At 41.8% G+C, this 24254-nt stretch overlaps 2 protein-coding genes across 2 annotated transcripts in view; both read right to left on the reverse strand.

Moving 5' to 3' along the window:
* Positions 1-11151, reverse strand: part of LOC144593614 (protein FAM167A-like) — a 21830-nt gene extending 10679 nt beyond the window's left edge. The window contains 1 exon segment of the mRNA XM_078399456.1: positions 10923-11151. The gene's annotated coding sequence lies outside the window, so the exon portion shown is untranslated.
* On the reverse strand, positions 16-3036 carry LOC144593613 (protein FAM167A-like). The gene is given in 3 exon segments (XM_078399455.1): positions 16-1850; positions 2669-3000; positions 3003-3036. Coding segments are annotated over 3 exon segments (630 nt in total). The 3' UTR covers positions 16-1586.
* Positions 11152-24254: the final 13103 nt, after the last annotated feature.

Consider the following 24254-nt stretch of genomic DNA (forward strand, 5'->3'; position numbering starts at 1 on the left):
TTTCCAACATGGATAAACACTGCCTGTGATTCTGTCCACATTCATCATGACAATAAAAGAATGCAAAGGCACAAAACTCGATTGAAAGCAGAAGATGAGCATTAATCAGCACCTATTCAGTTTGATTTTTACTGTGGTTCAGTGGTGTGGTACCAAACCATGAAAACTAGGACAGTTCTGTTAATATTTCTCATTATTCTCCAATAAACATAATCCCTCGGTGAAAGGTTCTGATTGTCATTAGGTGAGAGGATAGGACTTAGATTGCCCAATTGTCTGCTAAGGCTCATGGATGCTATATAGCCTTTTGTAAGGTATTGAATGGCTGCTGGCAACATTGGAACTAATTCTGGCCTAAATGACTGCTATTAGAAGCAAGAATAAATTCAGGGGTGGCAGGGAGAACCTAAAATGGCACCTAACTTGCTTCACTAAATTTTCCAATAGCAACTGCTATATCCTTGGAAGAGAAAATGCAGAGAGCCCGAATAGTCCGCAATAATGGTGACAGTCAAAAGGATAACCTGTTCTCTCAGGATTGATTTGAAAACATTCTAATTGTTTTACAAAATTATTTTTTCATTTTGGCTGTTGAAGAATCCCATTCTTAAAATTAGTTTCTCCCTGGCTTATATGATCTTACCCCTGTGAAACTTTTCTCATTTTTCCCACCTTTTCATCCAGTCATTTCTTTGGCTTGCTTTCTGTTACACTAGTTTGCTTTACTGGAGTTGGGAAACCCATTTTCGGGATTCATTAATTGGCTTACCTGCTGGCTTCCTTGTTGCTGGATGGATTCCACAAATACACAATTCTGGGACGATTGAAGTATATATTGAGAGGCATAGATAGGATAGCCAGTCTGAACCTTTTTCCACAGGGTAGAAATGTCAAAGACTAGAGGCCAGTCTTTAAGGTGAGAGGGCCAAGGTTAAAGGAGATGTGCAGGGCAAAATATTTTTTTTGTTTAGACAGAGCCTGGAATGCACTGCTGGGTGGTGGTGGGTATGATGGTGGCATTTAAGAGGCTTTTAGATACGCACATGGATATGCAGGATATGAAGGGATGTGGATCATGTGCAGGCAGATTAGATAAGCACAGACACTGTGGGCCGAAGGGCCTGTCCCTGTGCTTTACTGTTCTATTTTCTATGTTCTTATTATAAGTGATAGTAGACTCCTTTTCTATGACTTCTGACATTACATGCACACTGAAGTTTCTTCAGTTCTGAAGACCAAGAATATTCTTTCATCAAGTGATCTCAGCTGAGATGACATGATTACTGCATCATTCCATGGATAAAGAGAGTGAATAATCTTTCCAGGCCTCCTGTTTCTGATCTGCACTTTGATCATAAGGAGGGGATTGAACCGTGTTGCCTGCTGATACCCACACTGCCGCGGTCATCCCTGTTACCCATGGAGAGATACCACACCAAAAATTGCTGACTTCAGAAGAGGAAAGGTGAGGAAAGGGGGAATAAGAGTAAAGGGATTGAAGAACCCATTCAGCCTTCCTCTACCCCAGTTCTAAAATGCTGGTCATTTCGAAAGAGAAACTGTTACAAAAACAACACCTGGTGCTTTTAACACAGAGAAAACCGTCTAGTATTGATGTTCATTTTAGTCACGCCGATGAGTTTGAGAGGTGCCGACAGAGAGAAGGCATTGGTCACTGGGAAGTCGCAGAGCACGTCGGACAGTTCATCGTGCTCCTCGAGCTCGTAGGTGGCATCATTAAGCATCCGCTGGTGCAAGTGGCAGGTCTGCTCGATCTTCAGCTTGTTGATGTCGTTGCGAAGCCGCATCAGTTGTCTTGCCAGCTGCTGGTCTTGCAGACGCATTTCTGTCTGTGTTAATCAATTTTAAAAATCTGGATTAGTATGAGCAAAAACACATCAATATGTGCCTGTCAGTAAACAGGCATATTTTGGGGCTTAGAAACAAGAAACTCCAGATGCTGAAATTTTGAGTGAAAACCAAACTGCTGGAGGAACTCAGTGTGTCAGGAGTTGTCCCTAAAAGGGTCCTGACCTGTAGTAGTGTTTGTATAGGAAGGAACTGCAGATGCTGGCTTAAACCGAAGACAGACACAAAATGCTGGAGTAACTCAGCGGGGCTGAAGAAGGGTCTTGACCCGAAAGGTCACCCATTCTTCTGTCCAGAGATGCTGCCTGTCCTGCTGAGTTGCTCCAGTATTTTGTGTCTATCTTTGATAAAATATGTGTTTTAAACTACTAGTCATCGCCAGTATCAAGCTGTTAGAAATGTACTTATTCCTGTAGTTGTTCCTGTAGTTGTTCCAGCTCCTGATCTCGAGGTGAACGAGTGTATACAGTAACGCTCTATCAGGTCATCATCCTTTTGTGATGCTATGGGATAAGCACCTTTGATGTTATCTGTTAGGCACAATGAACTTCAATCTAAAGGGATTGAGTCCTTAGCTGGATTAATGCATGAGCATTATGCTCAAGACACGAGCCTGCTTTACAACTGATCTAACAGATAATTTAGGTAAAATATAATACTGCCAAGATTTAAATTTTCCTATTTAAAAAGTATAGCAATTTGTACAAGTATTAACCATTTTTAACTAACGAATAACTTCTAGAAGAACAGAAAAGGAGAATGTATCTTTTTAATAATGAAAGAATGTGTTTAGACTTACCAATTCTTTTCTGAGCCAGGTCAATGCCTGGTCAATATTTTCAAAGCCATTAAATTTCACTGAGGTCAAGTTGCTATCCTTGGCAGGACTCTCACTGGGGTGCTCTTGTGTTCTCTTGAGGTTGCTGGGGTCCTCACTGGGTTTCTTTGTAACCACAGACTCTTGGTCATCTGACCGCTCTGTACTTTTCCAGTCTTTCCCTTCCAGTGTGGCTTTCCACTCCAGGTAGGATGGCCTTCTGGTTTCAAGTCTCAGTTTCTGGGTGAGTGCCTTTAGACTCCTCAGATGATCATCATTCTGACTCTCTGGACTGCCCCCTCCATCTTCAAAAGATTGACTTCAAGTTTTGGCACAGACCAAGTGGCCATTGTGCTTTATTTACACCGTAGCTGTTATCTGTAATAGAGAACACATCCTCTCATTAAAACCAACTCGGTTTGAAAAGTTTCAAAAGTTCCAATGCTAAAATTACTCCATTTATGGGACTTCATTGGAGCAAAAAGGATTTGTCCTCATGAACTGTGAATCCTGAATTCACGTCCCCCCCACCCGGAGTAGAGGATTCTAAATCTAGAGAGCACAGGCTTAAGCTGAGAGGGGAGAGATTCAAGAGGGACCTCAGGGGCAACGTTCTCACTCAGAGGATAATTTGGAATGAGCCATCAGTGGAAGCTATAGAAGTGGGTACAACGATGACTTAAGGAAGGGTTATATGCTTAGGAAGGGTTTAGAGGGCTGTGGGCCAAATGCAGGCATGTGGAACTAGCCTAATATGCCTATTTGGTCAGTATGGACAAGGTGACTTGAAGATCTGAAGAAGGGTCCCGACCCGAAACATCACCTAGCCTTTTTTTCCAGAAATGCTGCCTGACCCGCTGAGTTACTCCAGCACATTGTGTTGATCAGGTGGCTTGAAAGGCTTGTTACTCTGTTGTACAGCTCTATAACTAATTTTACTTGTAATATAATGAACAATTAAATGCAGCATTAATAATGAAAATCGCAGTCCAAATTTTGATTTTTTTAATATAATATAAAGAAATCTGCAAAAATGTAAAGACACCATAAAATATCTTTACATAGAACATCCTTGCATTTAAAGATTTCTTTTGATTATAAAAAATTAATAACTTGCTAATCACCAGTATTGAAAACACACTACAATGTCTGAAGCTACAATGGATGCCTCCTGTTTCTGTCTGCTTTCTTTAGTGCCCATCAGGATGCAGACTCTGTGTGCCAACACTCAATGGCTGGTTGCTTATCCAACAAAATGACAAAATACACTATAGACTGAATTCATTTATCATTGTAGTATTCCCAAAAGTAACTAGCATTGGTGAATATTCTGTTCTTTGACTCAGTACACTTGTTTACCACCTATGGTTATTTATACAATTACAATAGCGAATTTTGGCTCTAAACTGGTTAGTGACAAATGTCTTGGGTTTGGCTGAGTACCCCTGTTCAGAAGCTTCAATGCATTAGATCCGAATAAAATCACTGGATGCATTGATGGATACTGGGAATTTACTTGAGCACTCACCCATTAGGAATAATGATTTTGGCAAATGGTCTTTGAAACTCACATTAATGCCTATCTGGAGTGCCCTCTGACCTTGCTGGTTAATTGAGTTGGTTACCAAAGAGATCTCCAGTGACAAAAGGAGGAATATTGTAAACACTGTCTGCATACAGAGTTACATTTTAAAATAATAATAATGTTAGAAGGGAAGAATAAATTAATAATAATGAAATTTATTAACTGACATCTAACCTCAATACAAGATTGCTAAAAAAACCTTATTTCACATCAGCTGGAAGATTTTGCCATTTTTATTATTTGGTGGCATGAAAAGCATCAAGGAACTGGTAAAGCAGCATTACAGCCCAGCAACCACAGATGACCATTAATATTAACTTTCTCGGTGTTGGGTGCTGCTCCACAGTGATTTGTGATTAATATCCCCATCAATTTGGGAGCAATGCACTCACCCTGGTAATTAAGGCAAGGGAGAACAATACAAGGGTTTTCACTGCATGTTTAAAAAAAAAAAGATTTACCTCGAGCAAAGACTTGCTGTTGAATCTCTTGAGTAAAACTTCAGCAAATGTGAGAGTGTAGTTTCATCCTTAAATGTCTGGCAGTAAACAATGGGCTTGGGTATCTATTTATCTATCAGCATCAGTTTTCAGTGGACGATGAGGGGTGGGTACTGTGCCTCTCCCTAAAATAGGATCTGATACTTTCTAGGGCAATCTGATTATCTTTCAAACCTGTTCTGCTGCTGTCTGATTATGCTGCTTCAATTTTAACTCTTCACTGATAATAGCACCCAGAATCCTGCTACATTATGAAGGAAGAACTGGTGACTTGGGGGCTGCTAAGCTCGAGCTCTTTGGATAACACAATCATTCAGATTTATTTACCTTTCTAACAGATGACCACCGCGGGAGTGTTTGGGAAGCACGGCCACACAAACCCACATTCTGCACAGTAATAATATGTTATTTAAAATGAGAGTTGCGGGAGATTCAGCTGTCAATCTACACCTGAAATTGGATCAATGGTCAAAGAAAGCCACCCTGCTTCCTATATTCATGTTGTTAGCATCGGTTCAGTTTTCAGATGATCGTTTAATGGAAATTCAGCTCAAACCAGAGATTTTTCTGAGTATATAAATTAGGGTTCCATCCAGTAGGAGGATATTGATTGCAGATTAAAGAATTAAGTTATGGAGCATACATAATGATAGTTCATGTTTTGTGGCATTTTATAGTTTAATCTGTGGCCTAAAACAGGAACCTTTACCATCTGTAAATATGTATCCCAGATTTATTTATCCTGACCTCAATTAACTTTTAATAATGTTATACCCTTGTATATACTCTAATTATACTCTTATTACCATTTAGAGTATAATTTTCACTATTCTGTATCCTAAATGAACAATTTCACACTTCAGTGTATTGGATGACACCCACCACCCCTTTGTTCAGTTAACCGTGTTCTGTCCTCGGGTATTCTTACTTTCTTCATGCTCCCTAATTTTGTAGAACCAACAAACTTTAATAAAACCCTTTTTGTGCTTGTATTGCAAAGGGGTTGGAGTTTAAGTGAAGGAAGATTTTGTGTACAGAGTATTGATGAAGCCATGCCTGGAATTCTGTGCAGAGTTTTGATTCCCTGGCCTAAAAAAAGGATATTGTCAAATTAGAGGCAGTCCAAAGGAGATTCACCAGACCAAAGGAGATTCCTGGCATCAGAAGGTTGTCCTATTAACAGTGGTTTAGAGGAATGAGGGATGATCTTATTTAAGCATATGATTCTGAGGTGGCTTGACAGGTTAGATGTTGAGATGTTTTTACCGGTGGGCATAGCTACAAAATAAGGGACCAGTCATTTAAAAACTGAGATATGTAGAATTCTCTTCTCTGAGGGTAGTGAATTTCTGAAATTCACTTCCCTCAATGGTGGTGGAGGCTGGATCATTCAATATATTTAAGGTGGATCCTGGCACTTCCACATTGTGTGCAGTTTCAGGACCAGGAATATCATGAGAGGGATTGGCACAGAGGGATCTACTGTTAAGAAGGGTAGGTTAATTTTGGGGCACCGGTCACGTAAACAGTGCCAGGAAGATGCAGAAACTGTGGCAAAAATTCAATGTGCAGTTCAATCCAGGTCACTTGTTGACATTTATTAAAATTGGTGAGTCGACTGTGCAGACCACAATAGGCTGGAGTTGAAATATTGAGTAGCTGAGATAGGGGTATCTAATGGGAAACGCATGTAAATGGAAGGAGTAGTATGGTTATCAGTAACATCCAATACTTTGGATATCTTCCAGGTCCTCTGTGCAATAACTTACAGCAGCTGCTTGTAACTTTTCAATTATATATTCACAGGATTTCAGGCAAGGTCAGCATTTTGCCCTTGAACTGAATGGCTTTGTAGGCCATTTCAAGGATAGCCACATTACTGTTGCTTTGTATTGCTTATCATCAGGAACACAGATGGGATTTTAATGATATGATGGCCACCATTATTGATACCAGCATTTATACAATTAATAAAATTTCTCAGCTGTGGCGTTTCAATTCAGTTTATACAATTCAAACTAAATTTAAACACCACAGCTGAGAGATTTGAATTGATCTCTCCTGATCAGCAATGCAGAGCGTTGAACTGATTGTTAGGAGTGTAGGAAGGAACTTCAGATGCTGGTTTACACCAAAAATAGACACAAAATACTAGAGTAACTCAGCGGGTCAGGCAGCATCACTGAAAAAAAGGAATAGATGATTTTTGGGGTGGAGACACTTCAGACTGAGAGAAAGGTCAAAACAAATTAGAGCCAACACTGTAGACCAAGGAAAGGTGGAGCCCACAATGGTCCACTGTTGGCTGTGGAAGAGGTGATAACGGAGGGATACTAAAAGTGAAACTAGCAGGATAACTAGGGTGGGGGAGGGACGGAGAGAGAGGGTTACTCGAAATTAGATAATTGAAAAGTCATTCAATAGACAATAGACAATAGACAATAGGTGCAGGAGTAGGCCATTCAGCCCTTCGAGCTAGCACCGCCATTCAATGCGATCATGGCTGATCACTCTCAATCAGTACCCCGTTCCTGCCTTCTCCCCATACCCCCTCACTCCGCTATCCTTAAGAGCTCTATCCAGCTCTCTCTCTTGTTGTTCTGCTAGGTTGTAAGCTGCCCAAGCGAACTATGACCACTCTAGTAACCACTCTGCTCCTGTTCATCCCAAACTTCCATCCAGCTTTGACTGAATGCAGCCATGAGGTTTAACTGTAATTGATCAGTAGATTGAAGCATTTGGACAGGTAGAGTTTAAAATGGTTTTGATGGACCGGAGCAAGTTTCCTTGGCTTTCTCTAACTGAAGTTAACAACAAGTTCCTTGATCTTGATAACACAGAGAGCTTGTTGAGCACTGAGAGATTGTTGTTCTGGCAACACTCGACCAGATTATTGATCTCCTTCCTGTAGTCATCGATACCCATTATTGGTCCAACAACAGTGGGGTAAAGATGGCATTTGAGCTGTATTTGGCTGCACGTTCATGGGTATGAAAAACAGAGCAGGAGGCTGAGCACACAGCCTTCAGGTGCCCCATATTGATGGTCAGCAAGAATCTGATGATGAGTTTGGAAGGGATGATGGTGTTGAACACCGTTCTGCAGTCGATGAACAACAGCCTGATGTAAGTGCTTTTATTGTCCAATTGGTTCAGCGCAATGAGAGCCAGCAAGATCACATCCACTGTTGATCTGTTGTGACTACAGGCATATTGAAGTGGGTCCAGGTCATTACTGAGGCGGGAGTTGATTTGCATCATAACCAACCTCTCGAAGCACTTCATCTTGAACATGAGTGACCAGTATTACAGATGTTCTTTTAAAGCAGGTGGGGTTCTCAGACTGCAGTAGTGAGATGTTGATGTTGTCCATGAAAAAGCCAGCCATTTGGTCCACGGTTTAGAGAATGTGGCCAGGTACACCATTACAGCCAAATGCATTTTGAAGGTTTAGTTTTATAAAATAACATTTTAAACACCTCAGAACTAATTACTTTCAATGTATTCCCAGAGACTCAATAGTACTGTTTTAATGCCTTTGAAATAGCTGTCATTAACTTGTCTTGGAAGATCCCTTAGGGCTGGAAAACATTTAACATAATTTTTATTTAAAAGTAACTGGAATTTCAATTTCACAATTTATCTGTCCGAACCATATACATTAAGACAATTTCCTGCTTATAAAGTTCTTTGTATTCTATTTGTTCAAAATTTTCACAGAGATCATTTCTTCTTCTCATTCCCAGTGAGTGAAGAGCCAAACTACCCAGTCCCTCTCCTCGGGGCCACCCTTTTCTCTCAGGAATCAATCTACACTGTGTCGCCAACAACACAATCATATCTTTCAATGGACAAGAGATTAAAACTGCATGCAGTTAAACCATGTGTGGTCTCAGTAAAGCTTTGTGCAATTATACCAAGATTTGAAGCCCATCGCAATAAAATCCACAGACCTCCCCAGCTGCTTGCTTACCTACATTCTGTATTTCACAAGCAAACTCACTCAGGTTCCTCTTTCCACTTTTTGTTAGTTTCTCGTCATTTATAAAATGCTTTTCTTTTCAAAAAGAACAATTTTAGTTGTCCTCGCCTTCTGCACCATCTTGCTACACAATAGCCAGTCTATATTCTGTGTCCTTCACAAAGTTCCTTTATCATCAGGCTTTCATCGCAAACTTTTTCTGCTTAATGTAAACAAAATATATCTGAGGGCTAATCCCTGTGGCCAGGCCAACATGACGATGATCCTTTTATTCTTTTTTTTTCTGTCCTTCAACTTATCCACAATCTTATTATCCCCAATTGTGAGCCCTTATTTACACTGAACATGGAACAATATAGCACAGGAACAGGCCCTTTGCTCATAATAACCGTGCTGAACTTGATGCTAGGTTAAACTGATCACTCTGCCTGTAAGTGATCTAGATCCCTCCATTCCCTGTATCTATCTAAAATCCTCTTTAATGCCACATTAGCTTCTGCCCCCACAACCGCCCCTGGCAGTGTTTTCTCGTTTTCTCTCTCTCTCTCTCTCGTTTTCTCTCTCTCTCTCGTTTTCTCTCTCTCTCTCTCGTTTCTCTCTCTCTCTCTCGTTTTCTCTCTCTCTCTCTCGTTTCTCTCTCTCTCTCGTTTTCCTCTCTCTCTCTCTCGTTTTCTCACTCTCTCTCGTTTTCTCTCTCTCTCTCTCGTTTTCTCTCTCTCTCGTTTTCTCTCTCTCTCGTTTTCTCTCTCTCTCGTTTTCTCTCTCTCTCTCTCGTTTTCTCTCTCTCGTTTTCTCTCTCTCTCTCTCGTTTTCTCTCTCTCTCTCGTTTTCTCTCTCTCTCGTTTTCTCTCTCTCTCGTTTTCTCTCTCTCTCGTTTTCTCTCTCTCTCGTTTTCTCTCTCTCTCGTTTTCTCTCTCTCGTTCTCTCTCTCTCTCTCTCTCTCTCCTCTCTCTCTCTCTCTCTCTCTCTCTCTCTCTCTCTCTCTCTCTCTCTCCCTCCCTCCCTCCCTCCCTCCCCCCCTCTCCCCCTCTCCTCCTCTCCTCCTCTCCCCCTCTCCCCTCTCCCCCTCTCCCCCTCTCTCTCTCTCCCCCCCCCACACATCCCCTTTAAATGCCCCTCACCTTAAATTAGTAAATTAGTAAAATATGTGTACACCTTCACAAAGCACCATAGGAAATGTCTAATGTAAAAAAGGATATAGCCCAAAGGAAATGTTCCCCCTTGTTAACCCTGCTGGACATAGTGAGACACAAGCAGAATTTATTTAATTAAATATGTCGACTTTGTCAAATATTAAAATTTTCTGAGACTACTGTGACCACTTGTTGCATAATGTTTTCCTCAGCATTTTCCTTCTTTCTGAAAAAACATTGTTATATTTCCTGCTTTTCAATTACAGAAATCATTACAGGACCTCAGGTTTTTTTGAAGATGACCACTAATAGCATTCACTGACTTTTTGAATAATCAGTTCCATGGGATTTGTTCGATATTAGCCTCTTATTCTTTACCACTGTTAATTATCTCGTTCCACTGTTTAGTTCTTTGATTTTCCTTTTTTCGATATGTTTCATTGTTTCTTTCAGTGTGCAAGAAAACAAAAATGTTTGTTTAACTTCTCATCCATTTCCTTCTAATCTTAAAATACAGAATGTTCTAATCCCAATGTAGTGTATTCTAATTCTATACCGAGAGATAGCCCACTACAATATTTACCAATAATTGATCAAGATGATTAGCTTTCCTTTTAATCTAACATAAATAGTCTTTCTTCTCTGTCCAGAGTTATTCTTAACATGGAAATATCTGTAATCACATATTTTAAACGATAGCACTATTGGTAGGCAAAGATATTTTAAGATTTGAGTGCTGGGTTATTGCAATAGCAGACTATTAAACAAAAAGGGGGTGGGGTGGGAGATCCATTTTGGCGATCCCCCCAAAGGCATAGATGAGAAAAGACACGCAGATTCACTTCTGGTAGGAAGGTAGAAAATTACAGTTTCATGGGCGATACCCCGCCAATTCCTTCTCGCTTTCCCTCTAAATGTTGTAAAACTGCGTAGGCTTAGTTTAGACAGGTACAAAAGCAAACAGGAAACACATCCACCTCCTGCTTCATTTCTTACAACTGGCCTTCTGTTTGGACCGAGGCAGAAGCTGTGCTCACCTGGTTTTACTGAGGTCCGGAGCGGTGCCCAGTGTCCGTGCTAATTCCACCAGCTACCTACCTGCAACTCGCAACGAGAGCTCCTTGTCGGCGACTCCCTGGGAAAAGACAGAGCTTTCTGCGTCAGGGCCGTTGCTGGGAGACCGCAGAGGGTATTTAGCAGCCAGCTATTCCTCTGCTCCCTGCCTACGCTGTGTGCGATGCAGACTCCTATCTGTCTGCCTCCGGCAGAGAATACAGCGCCAGCTGGCCGGGTCCTAGCGCCGTCACGTTGGTACCTGCACCAGCTGGAGTCGGGCATGACACACGAGAGGGGATTTCTAGGGCAGGTTTCGGCAGGCACTCGCAAAATGCAGTTTAGATTCTTTATTGCAAATAACCTGCTGACAATTTGATGAATTTAGTTCCCGATGGTTAAAAACTAACTGTCATATGTTGAAAGACTGGAGCGGCTAGGCTTGTATACACTGGAATTTAGAAGGATGAGAGGGGATCTTATTGAAACATATAAGATTATTAAGGGGTTGGACACGTTAGAGGCAGGAAACATGTTCCCAATGTTGGGGGAGTCCAGAACCAGGGGCCACAGTTTAAGAATAAGGGGTAGGCCATTTAGAACGGAGACGAGGAAAAACTTATTCAGTCAGAGAGTTGTAAATCTGTGGCAATTCTCTGAATGCATTAAAGAGAGAGCTGGATAGAGCTCTTAAGGATAGTGGAGTCAGGGGGTATGGGGAGAAGGCAGGGACGGGATACTGATTGAGAATGATCAGCCATGATCACATTGAATGGTGGTGCCGGCTCGAAGGGCCGAATGGCCTACTCCTGCACCTATTGTCTATTGAGTCTCCATCCTACTGATTGGGTCCCAATTTATCTCCATGCACTTGACAACCTGTTCTGCATTGGAATCCTTTAAATCAGCGGGTCGTAAAATGGGGGATATTTTGTCGGCAACTATTTATAATAATCATTTCTGGTTTTCACTTTCAGCAATTTAAACAGAGGAAGATGGAAACGTGGCTCTGACCTCAACCGAAGTTGAACCTGAATGAGATGAAGTCCCTAAATTGCAGCTCTGCCTGACATTAAGCCAACACAACACAAACCGAGAATAGCCCCCTGGGGTCTGGTCACAGTGACCAAGTCGTACGTCAAAAAGCGCATGTAGACTTCTATAAATGACAGTGGATTGGATTCATATGAAACCTCATGAAATAGAAAATCGCGTTCTAAAACAAAATTACCTCAATGGGAAAAATGGGCGAGAGGCCAGAGAATTCGCTGGGAACTACAACAGTTATTCTTCCTGCAGGACTTACAAAAATAAAGGCCTTTTAAAAATAACTAAGTTTGACTTCTATTAACTGGAAGCTTATGTTCTACATTACATTGTTTAATAGAGTATCAATAGAAGCGATTGCTTGTAAATTTCAATAGCCTCCAGCTATGAAACTAGCAGCTGTGTTCGCAGAGATAATGGTGTCCTATTACTGCAGGTAGGTTACATGTAAAGAGGTTTTTCTTCCAACAAGGATTTTATTTCCAAGGCAGCTTTTTTTCTGCTTGTTATTTTCAAAGGTAACTTTTAAGGGTGGCAGGGTGGGGCACTGGTAGAGCTACTGCCTTACAGTGGCAGGGACCCGAGTTTGATCCTGACTACTGATCACTGGAGTTTAGAAGGATGAGAGGGGATCTTATAGAGATATATAAAATTATAAAAGGACTGGACAAGCTAGATGCAGGAAAAATGTTCCCAATGTTGGGGGACTCCAGAACCAGGGGCCACAGTCTTAGAATAAAGGGGAGGCCATTTAAAACTGAGGTGAGAAGGAACCTTTTCACTCAGAGTTGTGAATTTGTGGAATTCTCTGCCACAGAGGGCAGTGGAAATCAATAGACAATAGAATAGACAATAGAAAATAGGTGCAGGAGAAGGCCATTCGGCCCTTCGAGCCAGCACCGCCATTCAATGTGATCATGGCTGATCATTCTCAATCAGTACCCCGTTCCTGCCTTCTCCCCATACCTCCTGACTCCGCTATCCTTAAGAGCTCTATCTAGCTCTCTCTTGAATGTATTCAGAGAATTGGCCTCCACTGCCCTCTGAGGCAGAGAATTCCACAGATTCACAACTCTCTGACTAAAAAGTTTTTCCTCATCTCTGTTCTAAATGGCCTACCCCTTATTCTTAAACTGTGGCCCTGGTTGTGGACTCCCCCAACATTGGGAACATGTTTCCTGCCTCTAACGTGTCCAACCCCTTAATAGTTTTATACGTTTCGATAAGATCCCCTCTCATCCTTCTAAATTCCAGTGTATACAAACCTAGTCGCTCCAGTCTTTCAACATATGACAGTCCCGCCATTCCGGGAATTAACCTAGTAAACCTACGCTGCACGCCCTCAATAGCCAGTCAAATCACTGGATGAATTTAAGAGAGAGTTAGATAGAGCTCTGGGGTCTAGTGGAATCCAGGGATATGGGGGAGGGAGGGGGGGGGCGGGGGGGGTTGGGGAGGGGAGGGGGAGGGGGAGGGGGAGGGGGAGGGAGGGGGTAGGAGGGAGTGGGGAGGGGGGGGGAGGAGAGGGTGCTGCACCAATGCAGGAGAGGTTTGGGCCCAATGGGTCCACTTGGTCTAGTTAAGTTTAAAACTTGCTCTTTCATGGCAGGCACAGCATTACAAATGTTTTATCTTTCCAACTAATTGATTCCAGTCTTTAACTATTTACCTGTTGGTGACATGGGCTTGGACCTTGCAGTCAATTGCAAAATGATTGTGCTTCATCTTGGCTGGCTGTGACAGAAACTACACATAAATACAGCATAAAGCAATTAGCCTGTCTGAGTTTCACCCTTCCTATTATGGTTGCCATCAGCACTAAATTTCTTGTGTTAAGCAGCTGTGAAATATTATCCTGAGTCCTAACATTCCAAATTTGACTATTACAATGCTCTCTCGGGCAATGCTCATCTTTTATATTATGTAAACTTCATCCTAACCCATTTGCTGCTACCCATATCTTATCTCATATCAAGTACTGAGGCAGACACATTCAAAAGAAGGAGAATTCATTCAGCACATATACTTTAGCTGTATAGAAACTGAAACTAATCAGTGCTTTGTTTCATTATACCTTTTTTATCCCGGAATAGTGACAGAAATAAAAATTGGTCACAGAAATAAAAAGCCTATACCTGTTTTTGTCTATCTGCTTCTGTGTGGGTGTGGGTGGGGGGGGGGGGGGGGGGGGGGGGGCTTATGAGGGTCCTTAATGATCATGAGTGTTAGAATTGTTCTCAGTTCAATCATAAAACAATTTTGAAAAGGACAACCAAATATTCTTTGGTAGATAAGGCTACAAGACAAGGAGATCTTCCTTATTTATGTTCCTTCAAAGAATCCAGTGGGTTTTTCATATTAAATTAAGTGACAAGCAAGACCTCTATTTTTTTTTGTAGCATTTACATGACAGCACCTTTGAAGTGTAACATTGCAATAATGGCCTGGATTAGGTACTCAAGGTTCATGTCTGCAAGTTCAAACCAAAACCTTCAGGTCTGCAAGTTTAAACCAAAACCAAAACTCAAACCAAAACAGTACAAGTTACAGGAAATCATGATCAAACTGCAAACTGCATTTGGTATATATAACTGCACATAACTATGCTTCATGTGTAGAAACAAAGAACTGCAGATGCTGGTTAATACGCAAAAGGGTTAGCAACCGGGAGATCCAGTACACTTGGCGAAATGAGCGCAAGTGTTCAACAAAATGGTTGTCGAGTCTATGTTTGGTTTCACCGATATACAGGAGGCCATATCAAGAATACTGGGGGCTGTAGATGAGGGTAGAGGAGGTGCATGTGAACCTCTCTCACCTGGAAGTACTGCTGGGGTCCCTGGTTGGAGGCAAGAGAAGAGATATAGCGACGGCTGTTACATCTCCTGCGGTTGCTGGGGAAAGTACCGGGGAAGCGGTGGTTTGTGTGGGAAAGGAGTCTGGATAACTGTGGGAGTCAGGTGGTTTATAGTAGGCCCTTCGCATCAGAAGAACGAGTAAAAATTAATGGCCAGATAACTAAACAAAAGATCGATATCTGGAATTTCACATGTTGGACAACTTATCTGTGGAAAGTTAGTGTACTGCAGACAAGATGATGGGAATGGGTGATGAAATGGGTAGCATCGCACATAAAGGATCAGTGCCTGATCAGGAGACCTCAGGAATATGAGGGTAATAAAGGCATGAATGAGTTTTCAGCAGCAGATGCCCTAAGCCATGGGCAGAGATAACTGGTGTGCTGAAATTAGTAGCTGGGAGGGGATATACATAATACAACCAGCGCAGGGCAATGGAAACCCACTGACTGAGATGGTGGTGGAGGCACAAATCCTCACCACATTTAAAAAGTTTTTGATCAAAGACTCGAAGAGCCATAAACTTCTGGACTGTGGACCAAAGGCTAATGGAAAAACAGTCCATTTTTGACTGGCACAGACACTGGGCTGACTAGCCCCTTTCTGCACTCCATATTTCTGTAATATTATGGGAATGTGAACCTGAAGGCTGGATGGGATGTGAAGGGTTTAAATACCCACTTCTGACTGAGGCAGGTACTTGGAAGACAGAAGAGCCTCAATAGCTACAACATTTTGGTGGGGTAGAAACCTAATGCTTTGTTTTTCTGAATGTTTAACTGGAGGAATGTTTATTTTAAGTAAAGACGAGTCAAAGAGCCTGGCAATACACCCGAAAACCCTGTCAATCCTACTGCCACCAAGTGGTGGTCTAAGAACATCAATCAAGGAGACGATAAATAACTCACAATAGGGATTTAGCACCCTCCAGTGGGAGCTGGTTGAATTGTCGCTGAAGAGGTATGCTTAATGCTCTTTTTCAGGCCACATAAATTTTAAAACTTGATGAAAGTGATATCTGCTTCCCCCATGAGGGAATCATGCCCATTTATGATAATAAGTCCTGTGGGTAGGATCGCACATTTTAACAGCTGCATTGAACATCTGCAGTAGATGTTTTATTCTGTAAAAAACATTGTACTGGAAGAAAAACTTACAAGACAATTTTCCTGTAGAGTATATAATAGAGTAATACAGCAGATTGGTCCTAACTAAACTCCATAATCTACTTTCTTCTATGTCCACAAGGTACCCCTGAATTATTTCCCAATGATTCACCATGCACTTGGAGGATGAGATAAATAAATTGGGTAAACGTGGTCAGGAACCTGAGGGGTAACTTTGTGAAGGGTGGCGGATATACGGAACGAGCAGCCAGAGGAGGAAGATGAGGCAGGGACTATAGCAACGTATGAGAAACATTTAGACAGGTACATGGATAAGATAGGTTTAGAGGGATGTGAGCCAAATGCAGGCCGATGTTGATTGGTGTGGGCAAGTTGGGCCGATCGGCCTGTTTCCACACTATGAGTCTGACTCTATGATTGGCTTTGAGATATTGGATACTGCATTGACCCACACTTGAAGCTACCTCGGAACAATGGATGTGGAGAAGAAGCTGCAGTCTGGATGTGTAAGCATCCCGCTGCAATTTCCAGGAGATTTGCCAGCCAGCTGATCAATAGCTTACCTTTTGAATTATGGTGGTGGAATGGAATGGTCAAATTATTGGTCTAATTATCATGCAGCAACTACAAAAACATGTTCAAAGTGCATCATAGTAGTTTGTGAATCTAAACTTGAACATAAAAATTGGAATAGAGCCAATATCTATTAACAGGACTATGACACTGGTGGGTCGCTGTAAATATCCCCAGTCTTAGAATAAAGGGGAGGCCATTTAAAACTGAGGTGAGAAGAAACTTTTTCACTCAGAGAGTTGTGAATTTGTGGAATTCTCTGCCACAGAGGGCAGTGGAAGCCAAATCACTGGATGGATTTAAGAGTTAGATAGAGCTCGAGGGGCTAGTGGAATCAAGGGATATGGGGAGAAGGCAGGCACGGGTTATTGATTGTGGATGATCACAATGAATGGCGGTGCTGGCTCGAAGGGCCGAATGGCCTCCTCCTGCACCTATTTTCTATGTTTCTCATGATTTGGCGATGACAGTCTCTGGACAGAAGATGGGCATCAAATTCCAACTCATGCGACTCCTGGTGAGTCCTTACAAGAAGTGAGAGTTATTGCTCCTGAGTTAGCCTATCTTTAAAGCGTTACCCTGGGTTGTTTTCTGCTGTGAGCCCACTCACTTCAGAACATAACATTTTTGTATGATTTAAATAATATGGAAAATCACAAAATCTAATGTTATAAGAGGTTCTATGTTTAGAAATGAGATGAGAAGGAATTTCTTTAGCGGGTGGTGAATCTGTGCAATTCATTGCCACAGACGGCTGTGGAGGCCAATCAATGGATATTTATAAGACATTGACAGATTCTTGATTAGTAAGAGTGTCAGGAGTTATGGGGCGAAGGCAGAATGGAGTTGAGAAAGAAAGAATGATCAGTCATGATTGAATGAATGGCAGAGTAGACTTGTTGGACCAAATGGCCTAATTCTGCTCCAGAACTTATGAACTGCAGATGCTGGTTTATACCGAAGATACCTGAAGACACAAAATGCTGGAGTAATTCAGCGGGTCAGGCAGCATTTGGAGAAAAAGGATGGGTGACGTTTGGGGTCGGGACCCTTCTTCAGTCCAACACATTCTATCTTCTGTATGGTGTAGGTTACTGATCATCACAGTTGCAGAAAGCAATTGCATCAACCTAAAAACATGTATATTTATTCATTGGTTTTCCTTGTGCCATTACAATGGTACAGAATCAGAGTGATGGCCTTAAAGGTTTCAATGGATGTTACATTGTTTTATTAATTATTTTACACATTTCAATATAAGATATTTGCCTTGTCAGTTTCAAAATAAATCTCTTAAGAAGCCTCCTGAATTATTAAAAACAATGTATCTAATTGTAAGGTTACGTGTTTTTAAAAAATAGATTGGTTGTCTTTTGAATTACCTGCTGCTATCTCTATTCTGTAACTCCTGAAGATGTTTTTGTTTCTGTAACTTGAAAAATACCTCAAAAAGACACAGGAGAATTTATGTAAAGATGGATTTCCATAAATCAAGTCTTCTGTAATCCAGGGAGCCATTGATGAACATAGAACCCTACAGCACAAGAACAGGCCCTTTGGCCCATTACATTGGTGCCAAACGTGGCCAAATTAAATTAATTCCTTCTACCTGCACATGATGCATATCCCATTCCCTGCATATTCATGTGGCTATCCAAAAGGCACTTAAATGCCACAATTGTACCTGCTTCCTACCACCATCCTGCCAAGCACCTACAAAGAAACGTGCCCTGCATTTATGTATATAACAAGCACCAGAGTTTTCAGCACTGATCCCTGTGGAATACCACTGATCACAGAGTTCCGGCCAGAAGCATCCCTTCCCACCACTGTCCCCTTTGGTAAGCCATTTCTGAATCTAGTATGTCTCAAAATGTTCCAGTACCTGAACTGATGTACAGCACTATGGTCAATGTGGGTTGTTTTTAAATGTGCTATACAAATAAAATTGACGACTTGACTTGACTTGAATAAAGTATCGTTAGCTGTGATTGTGGCATTATGTATGGAAGTGGGGCTTGTGCACACATTTGTCAAGCTGCCACAGATAATAAATCACACTGACAGGTAGGACAAGGAAAATGTTCTGATGAAGGAATTGGGCAATGGGTACCAATTTAAAAAGCAGGACTGAAAGATAATAATCTCTGGATTACTGGCGGAGCGACATGCAAATCGGCATTGAGTTAATAGATGAGGAAATTGAATGGGTGTTTAAAGATTGGTGAGAGGAAAATGGGCTAAAATCATTGGGTACTTTCACCAGATTCAAGGAAAGAAAGTTATTCCGCTGGGATGGGCTTCATCTTCTATATACTAAAACTCTCGTTTGTATGTTTGTTTGTTCCTGAACTACAGCCAAAACGGTACATGATAGCACAACGATCTTAGGCCCACCTTACTCACCGTCGTCCCTTTGGTGCTAATGGAAGAAGTTTCATTGAAATCAGTGTTATATTTTTTAAGTTATTCACATTTTTTAAGTTGAAATCTATCTCGTAGGGATGGAGGGGGGGGGGGGGAGGGAGGATAAGGGGGGGGGTGAGGGGGATAGAGTGGGGTGGGAGGGGAAGGGGAGGAGGGGGTGAGGAGGGGGGGAGAAGGGGAGGGGTGTGGAGGGGGGGGGGAGAGGGTGCTGCACTAATGCAGGAGAGGTTTGGGCCTAACGGGTCCACTTGGTCTAGTTTGAATTAAACTGGGACCCCCCCCCTTCACAAAGTCATGCTGACTTCGGCCTATTTTATCGTGAACATCTAAGTACTCCATAACCTCCTCCTTTATAATGGACTCTAAAATCTTACCAACTACCGAAGTCAGACTAACCGGCCTACATTTCTCACTATTCTGCTTTGCTCCCTTCTTGTGCAGCGGGGTAATATTGGCAATTTTCTAATCATCTGTGACCTCTCCTTTCTTCAGTGATTCTTGAAATATTTCTGTCATTGCCTCCACAATCACTAAAGCAATCTCTTTCAGAACCCTAGGGTGCAGTCCCTCTGGTCCAGGTGACTTATCCACCTTCAGCCCTTTCAGCTTCCCAAGCATCTTCTCCCGGTATTGGAGTAAACTAACAATGCAAAATGGAGAAGAATTAGAACACAGTTTCCAACTGTGGCAATGAAGAAATATCAAAGGTAGTGTTGAATCAAAGGAAAGGATTATAACACTGCCAAAAAATCAGTAAGATTAGTAACATTCAAGAATACAGTAAAAGGTTCAAAGCATTGATAAAGATGGGAGAGTATGGAATATGAGGGAAGATGAGTGAGAAAAAGTAAAACCAGATCATAAGAGCTTCTTTAGGTGTAAAAAAGAAAAAAGTTTGGCTAAATTTAATATGGGTCATTGACAGAAAATGTTATTACAAAGTAAGAATTGGCAAAGAAATTAAATAAACCTTTTGTGTCTGTCTGTACAAGAAACTTTCAATACGAAAGTTATATTTCTTAGTTTGTGCTCTTTTCAAACTGTTACCATTTAATGCATCTATAATTTTTCAAATACCAATTCAATTTGAAACCACATTATCCAATCATTTTATTAAAAAGGAGCTTGGAAATCAAACAATGTAAAATCCTTCTATCAGCCTGTGCAGCTTAGCAAATACGTTAGTTGCTGCCTGTGTAAAGTTTAAGCTGTATCCTTGTACTTTGTATCTTTGGTTCTTGGTGTGAGCTTATATTAAGCCTCCAAGATGTAATGCAAAATATAGCAAAAATATAAGATCACGAACTTTGAGACAGAAATAAAAAAACAAGCTATTTATATGGTGAGACATTGAAAGGTACTCAGAGGAATTTGCGTGTCCTTGCATAGGAAAAAAAAATCCCTGCAGGTTCTGCCAGCTATCAGTCAGGCAAATGGTATGTTGGCCCTTATGCAAAGAAACATAGAAAATAGTTGTAGGAGTAGGGCAATCGGCCCTTCGAGCCGTTCAATATGATCATGGCTGATCATCCAGAATCAATACCCCGTTCCTGCTTTCTCCCCATATCCCTTGATTCAGTTAGCCCAAAGAGCTATATCCAACTCTCTCTTGAACATATCCAATGAATTGTATAAGAAAATAACTGCAGATGCTGGTACAAATCGAAGGTATTTATTCACAAAATGCTGGAGTAACTCAGCAGGTCAGGCAGCATCTCGGGAGAGAAGGAATGGGTGACGTTTCGGGTCGAGACCCTTCTTCAGACTGATCAATGAATATCCAATGAATTGGTCTCCATTGCCTTCTGTGACAGAAAATTCCACATATTCATAACTCTCTGGGTGAAAAAGGTTCTCCTCATCTCAGTCCTAAATAACTACCCTTTATTCTTAAACAGTGACCCCTGGTTCTGGACTCCCCCAATATCGGGAACATTTATCCTGCATGTAGCCTGTCCAATCCGTTAAGAATTTTATATGGGTTTCTATAAGATCCCCTTTCACCCTTCTAAATTCCAGTGAATATAAGCCCAGTTGATCCATTCTTTCATCATATGTCAGTCCCGCCATCCCAGGAATTAACCTGGTGAACCTATGCTGCACTCCCTCAATAACAAGAATATCCTTCCTTAAACTAGGAGACCAAAACTGCACACAATACATCAGGTGCAGTCTCACCTGGGCTCTGTACAACTGCAGTAGGACCTCCTTGTTCCCAAACTCAAATCCTCTCGCTATGAAGACCAACATGCCATTTGCTTTCTTCATTGCCTGCTGTACCTGCATGCTTACTTTCAATGACTGATGTCTCGTTGACACAGGTCTCGTTGCACCTCCCCTTTTCCTAATCTCACATCATTCAGATAATAATCTGCCTTCTTGTTCTTGCCACCAAAGTGGATAACCTCACATTTATCCACATTATACTGCATCTGCTGTCCATCTGCCCACTCATCCAACCTATCCAAGTCACCCTACAGCCTCATAGCATCCTCCTCACAGCTCACACTGCCACCCAGCTTTGTGTCATCTGCAAACTTGGAGATGTTATATTTAATTCCTTTGTCTAAATTGTTGTTAAATATTGTAAATGACTGGGGTCCCAGCATCTGAGCCTTGTGGCACCCCATTGTCACTGCACGCCATTCTGAAAATGACCCGTTAATTCCTTCTTTTTGCTTCCTGTCTGCCAACCAATTCTCTATCCATGTCAATACTCTATCCCCAATACCATGTGCTCTAATTTTGCACACTAATCTCTTGTGTGGAACCTTGTCAAAGGCTTTTTGAAAGTCTAGATCCACTGGCTCTCCCTTATCTATTCTACTTGTTACATCCTCAAAATATTCCAGATTAGTCAAGCATGATTTTCCATTCATAAATCCATGCTGACTTTGACCGGCGCTGTCATTGCCTTCCAAATGCGCTGCTATAACATCTTTAACAATAGACTCAAGCTTCTTCTCCACTACCGATGTCAGGCCATCTGGTCTATAATTCCCTGTTTTCTCTCTCACTCCTTTCTTAAAATGTGGGGTTAGCTTCCCTCCAGTCCACAGGAAGTGATCCAGAGTCTATAGAACATTGCAAAATGATCATCAATGCATCCACGATTTCTAGGGCCACCACCTTGAGTACTCTGGGATGCAGGCTATCAGGCCCTGGGGATTTATCTGCCTCCAGTCCCCACAGTTTACCTAACACTATTTCCTGACTAATGTGAATTTCCTTCAGTTCCAAGATAACTTGTGAATAAATATCTTGCTTAAAGCATATGGGGTCGTGATAAGACCTGGTCTACATATCCAATTGGCAGTGCTGCAAAGGTTCATCTGATTGATTCCTGGGATGGTGGTTTTGTGTTGTGAGAAGACATTGGGTCTATCAAGAGTTTCGAAGAATGGGACGTGATCTTACCTGAGGGAATTGTACAACATTTGACAGGGCAGACGTGGAGTTGATGCCTACCCTGGATGGGGCGGCATGAACCAGAAATAACTTTCTGAAGGATCAACCATACAGGACAGAAGGGAAAAGGATCAACCGTACAGGACAGAAGGGAAAAGGATCAACCGTACAGGACAGAAGGGAAAAGAATCAACCGTACAGGACAGAAGGGAAAAGGATCAACCATACAGGACAGAAGGGAAAAGGATCAACCATACAGGACAGAAGGGAAAAGAATCAACCGTACAGGACAGAAGGGAAAAGGATCAACCGTACAGGACAGAAGGGAAAAGGATCAACCGTACAGGACAGAAGGGAAAAGAATTTTCCTGATCAAGACAGTGGCTGTCCTTGAAACTCTCTACTCAGGTAAGTGGAGGCTATTGTAAAATCGGTAAGTGTTCTGATATTAGAGGAATCAAATGGTGAAGAATTAGTGGCGATAAGGTAAAAGATCAGCCACAATTTTGACAAATGGTGAAACAAGTGGGATGGGCTGAATCTTCTGATTTTATATTCTTGCGTATGTACACTTGTGCCCCTCTAAACACTCCCCCCCCCCCCCCTGACCACCAAGCTACATTTCCTGTGTCCTTCTGCTCTTTAACAAATGTAAGATTGTAAGAATTGCTACACGTCTTGGGTGACAATGCACCTGTACCAGAGCTCTACAAATTGACTAACGCCCGAGTAGCAGTACTGTAAACTAGAATTCCCGAGTAGCAGTACTGTAAACTAGAATTCCACTATCAATGTCTTCTAACTCTGATTTACAAAGGAGGTATGCTAAGTGTTGCACAATACAGTAGATGGATCCCCAGTTTGCATTGAAGGAGGATGGTGATACTGCTGTGAACACAAACAACTTTGTATTTGTGAACAATGCAGTTAACAAGAAGTTTCAGATGCTGGAATCTTGAGCAAAAATCAAACTGGTGGAGGAACTCAATGGGTCAGGCAGCATCTGTGGAGGAAAATGGACAGAAAACATTTTGAGTCAGGATCCTTCTTCAGAACTGTAGAGGGGAGAAACTGGCAGAAAGAGGTGAGGGGAAGGGATGGCTTACGAGATGTTGTTGGTGGATTCAGGTAAGGACAACTTCTGTTCAGCTAACTGATGCCAGGCTTATAAAAGCAGAGACATCACTTTCCCTGTGAACAGGAGAGAATTAAATCCTGGAATGTTATCAAATGATAGTATTTCCCCATAATCCAACCTGCTAGTACCTGTACTTGTTCTTGCATGCAGGAATGCCCCATACCTGAATTACAAAAACTTTAACTGTGTGAATGCCCATTTAGCTGCATTGACTGTAGGTGAATGGCCAATTTCTTAGCAGTAGCATAGATATTTTATGCTCATTCACTGCCACCACAACATGATATCAGAGAGTACATCAGATATAGGGCAGACAAGGATGGTGTGCTTTTCTTGGCTCAATGCTCTTCTTTGGAGAAATTTTGAATAATTGTATGAAGAGAATGCAGTAAGGATTGAGAAATTCTTTGAAAGATTACATTGCAGGTGGTTTGGCATGATCACTTTTAAATTGAACAGTTTGGTCTAAAAACGTGGTCACTGAACCACAAACAAATTAGGCAGACACAAAATGCTGGAGTAACTCAGCGGGTCAGGCAGCATCTCTGGAGAGAAGGAATGGGTGATGTTTCAGGTCGAGACCCTTCTTCAGACTGATGTCAGGGGAGGGGGCGGGATAAAGATAGGATGTAGTGGGAGATGGGGAGATGGTGGGAGAACTGGGAAGGTGAGGGGAAAGGGAGGGACAGAGGAACTATCTGAAGTTAGAGAAGTCAATGTTCATACCACTGTGGTGTA

The sequence above is a fragment of the Rhinoraja longicauda genome, chromosome 5, assembly GCF_053455715.1.
Source record: "Rhinoraja longicauda isolate Sanriku21f chromosome 5, sRhiLon1.1, whole genome shotgun sequence".
NCBI classification, from domain to species: domain Eukaryota; kingdom Metazoa; phylum Chordata; class Chondrichthyes; order Rajiformes; family Arhynchobatidae; genus Rhinoraja; species Rhinoraja longicauda.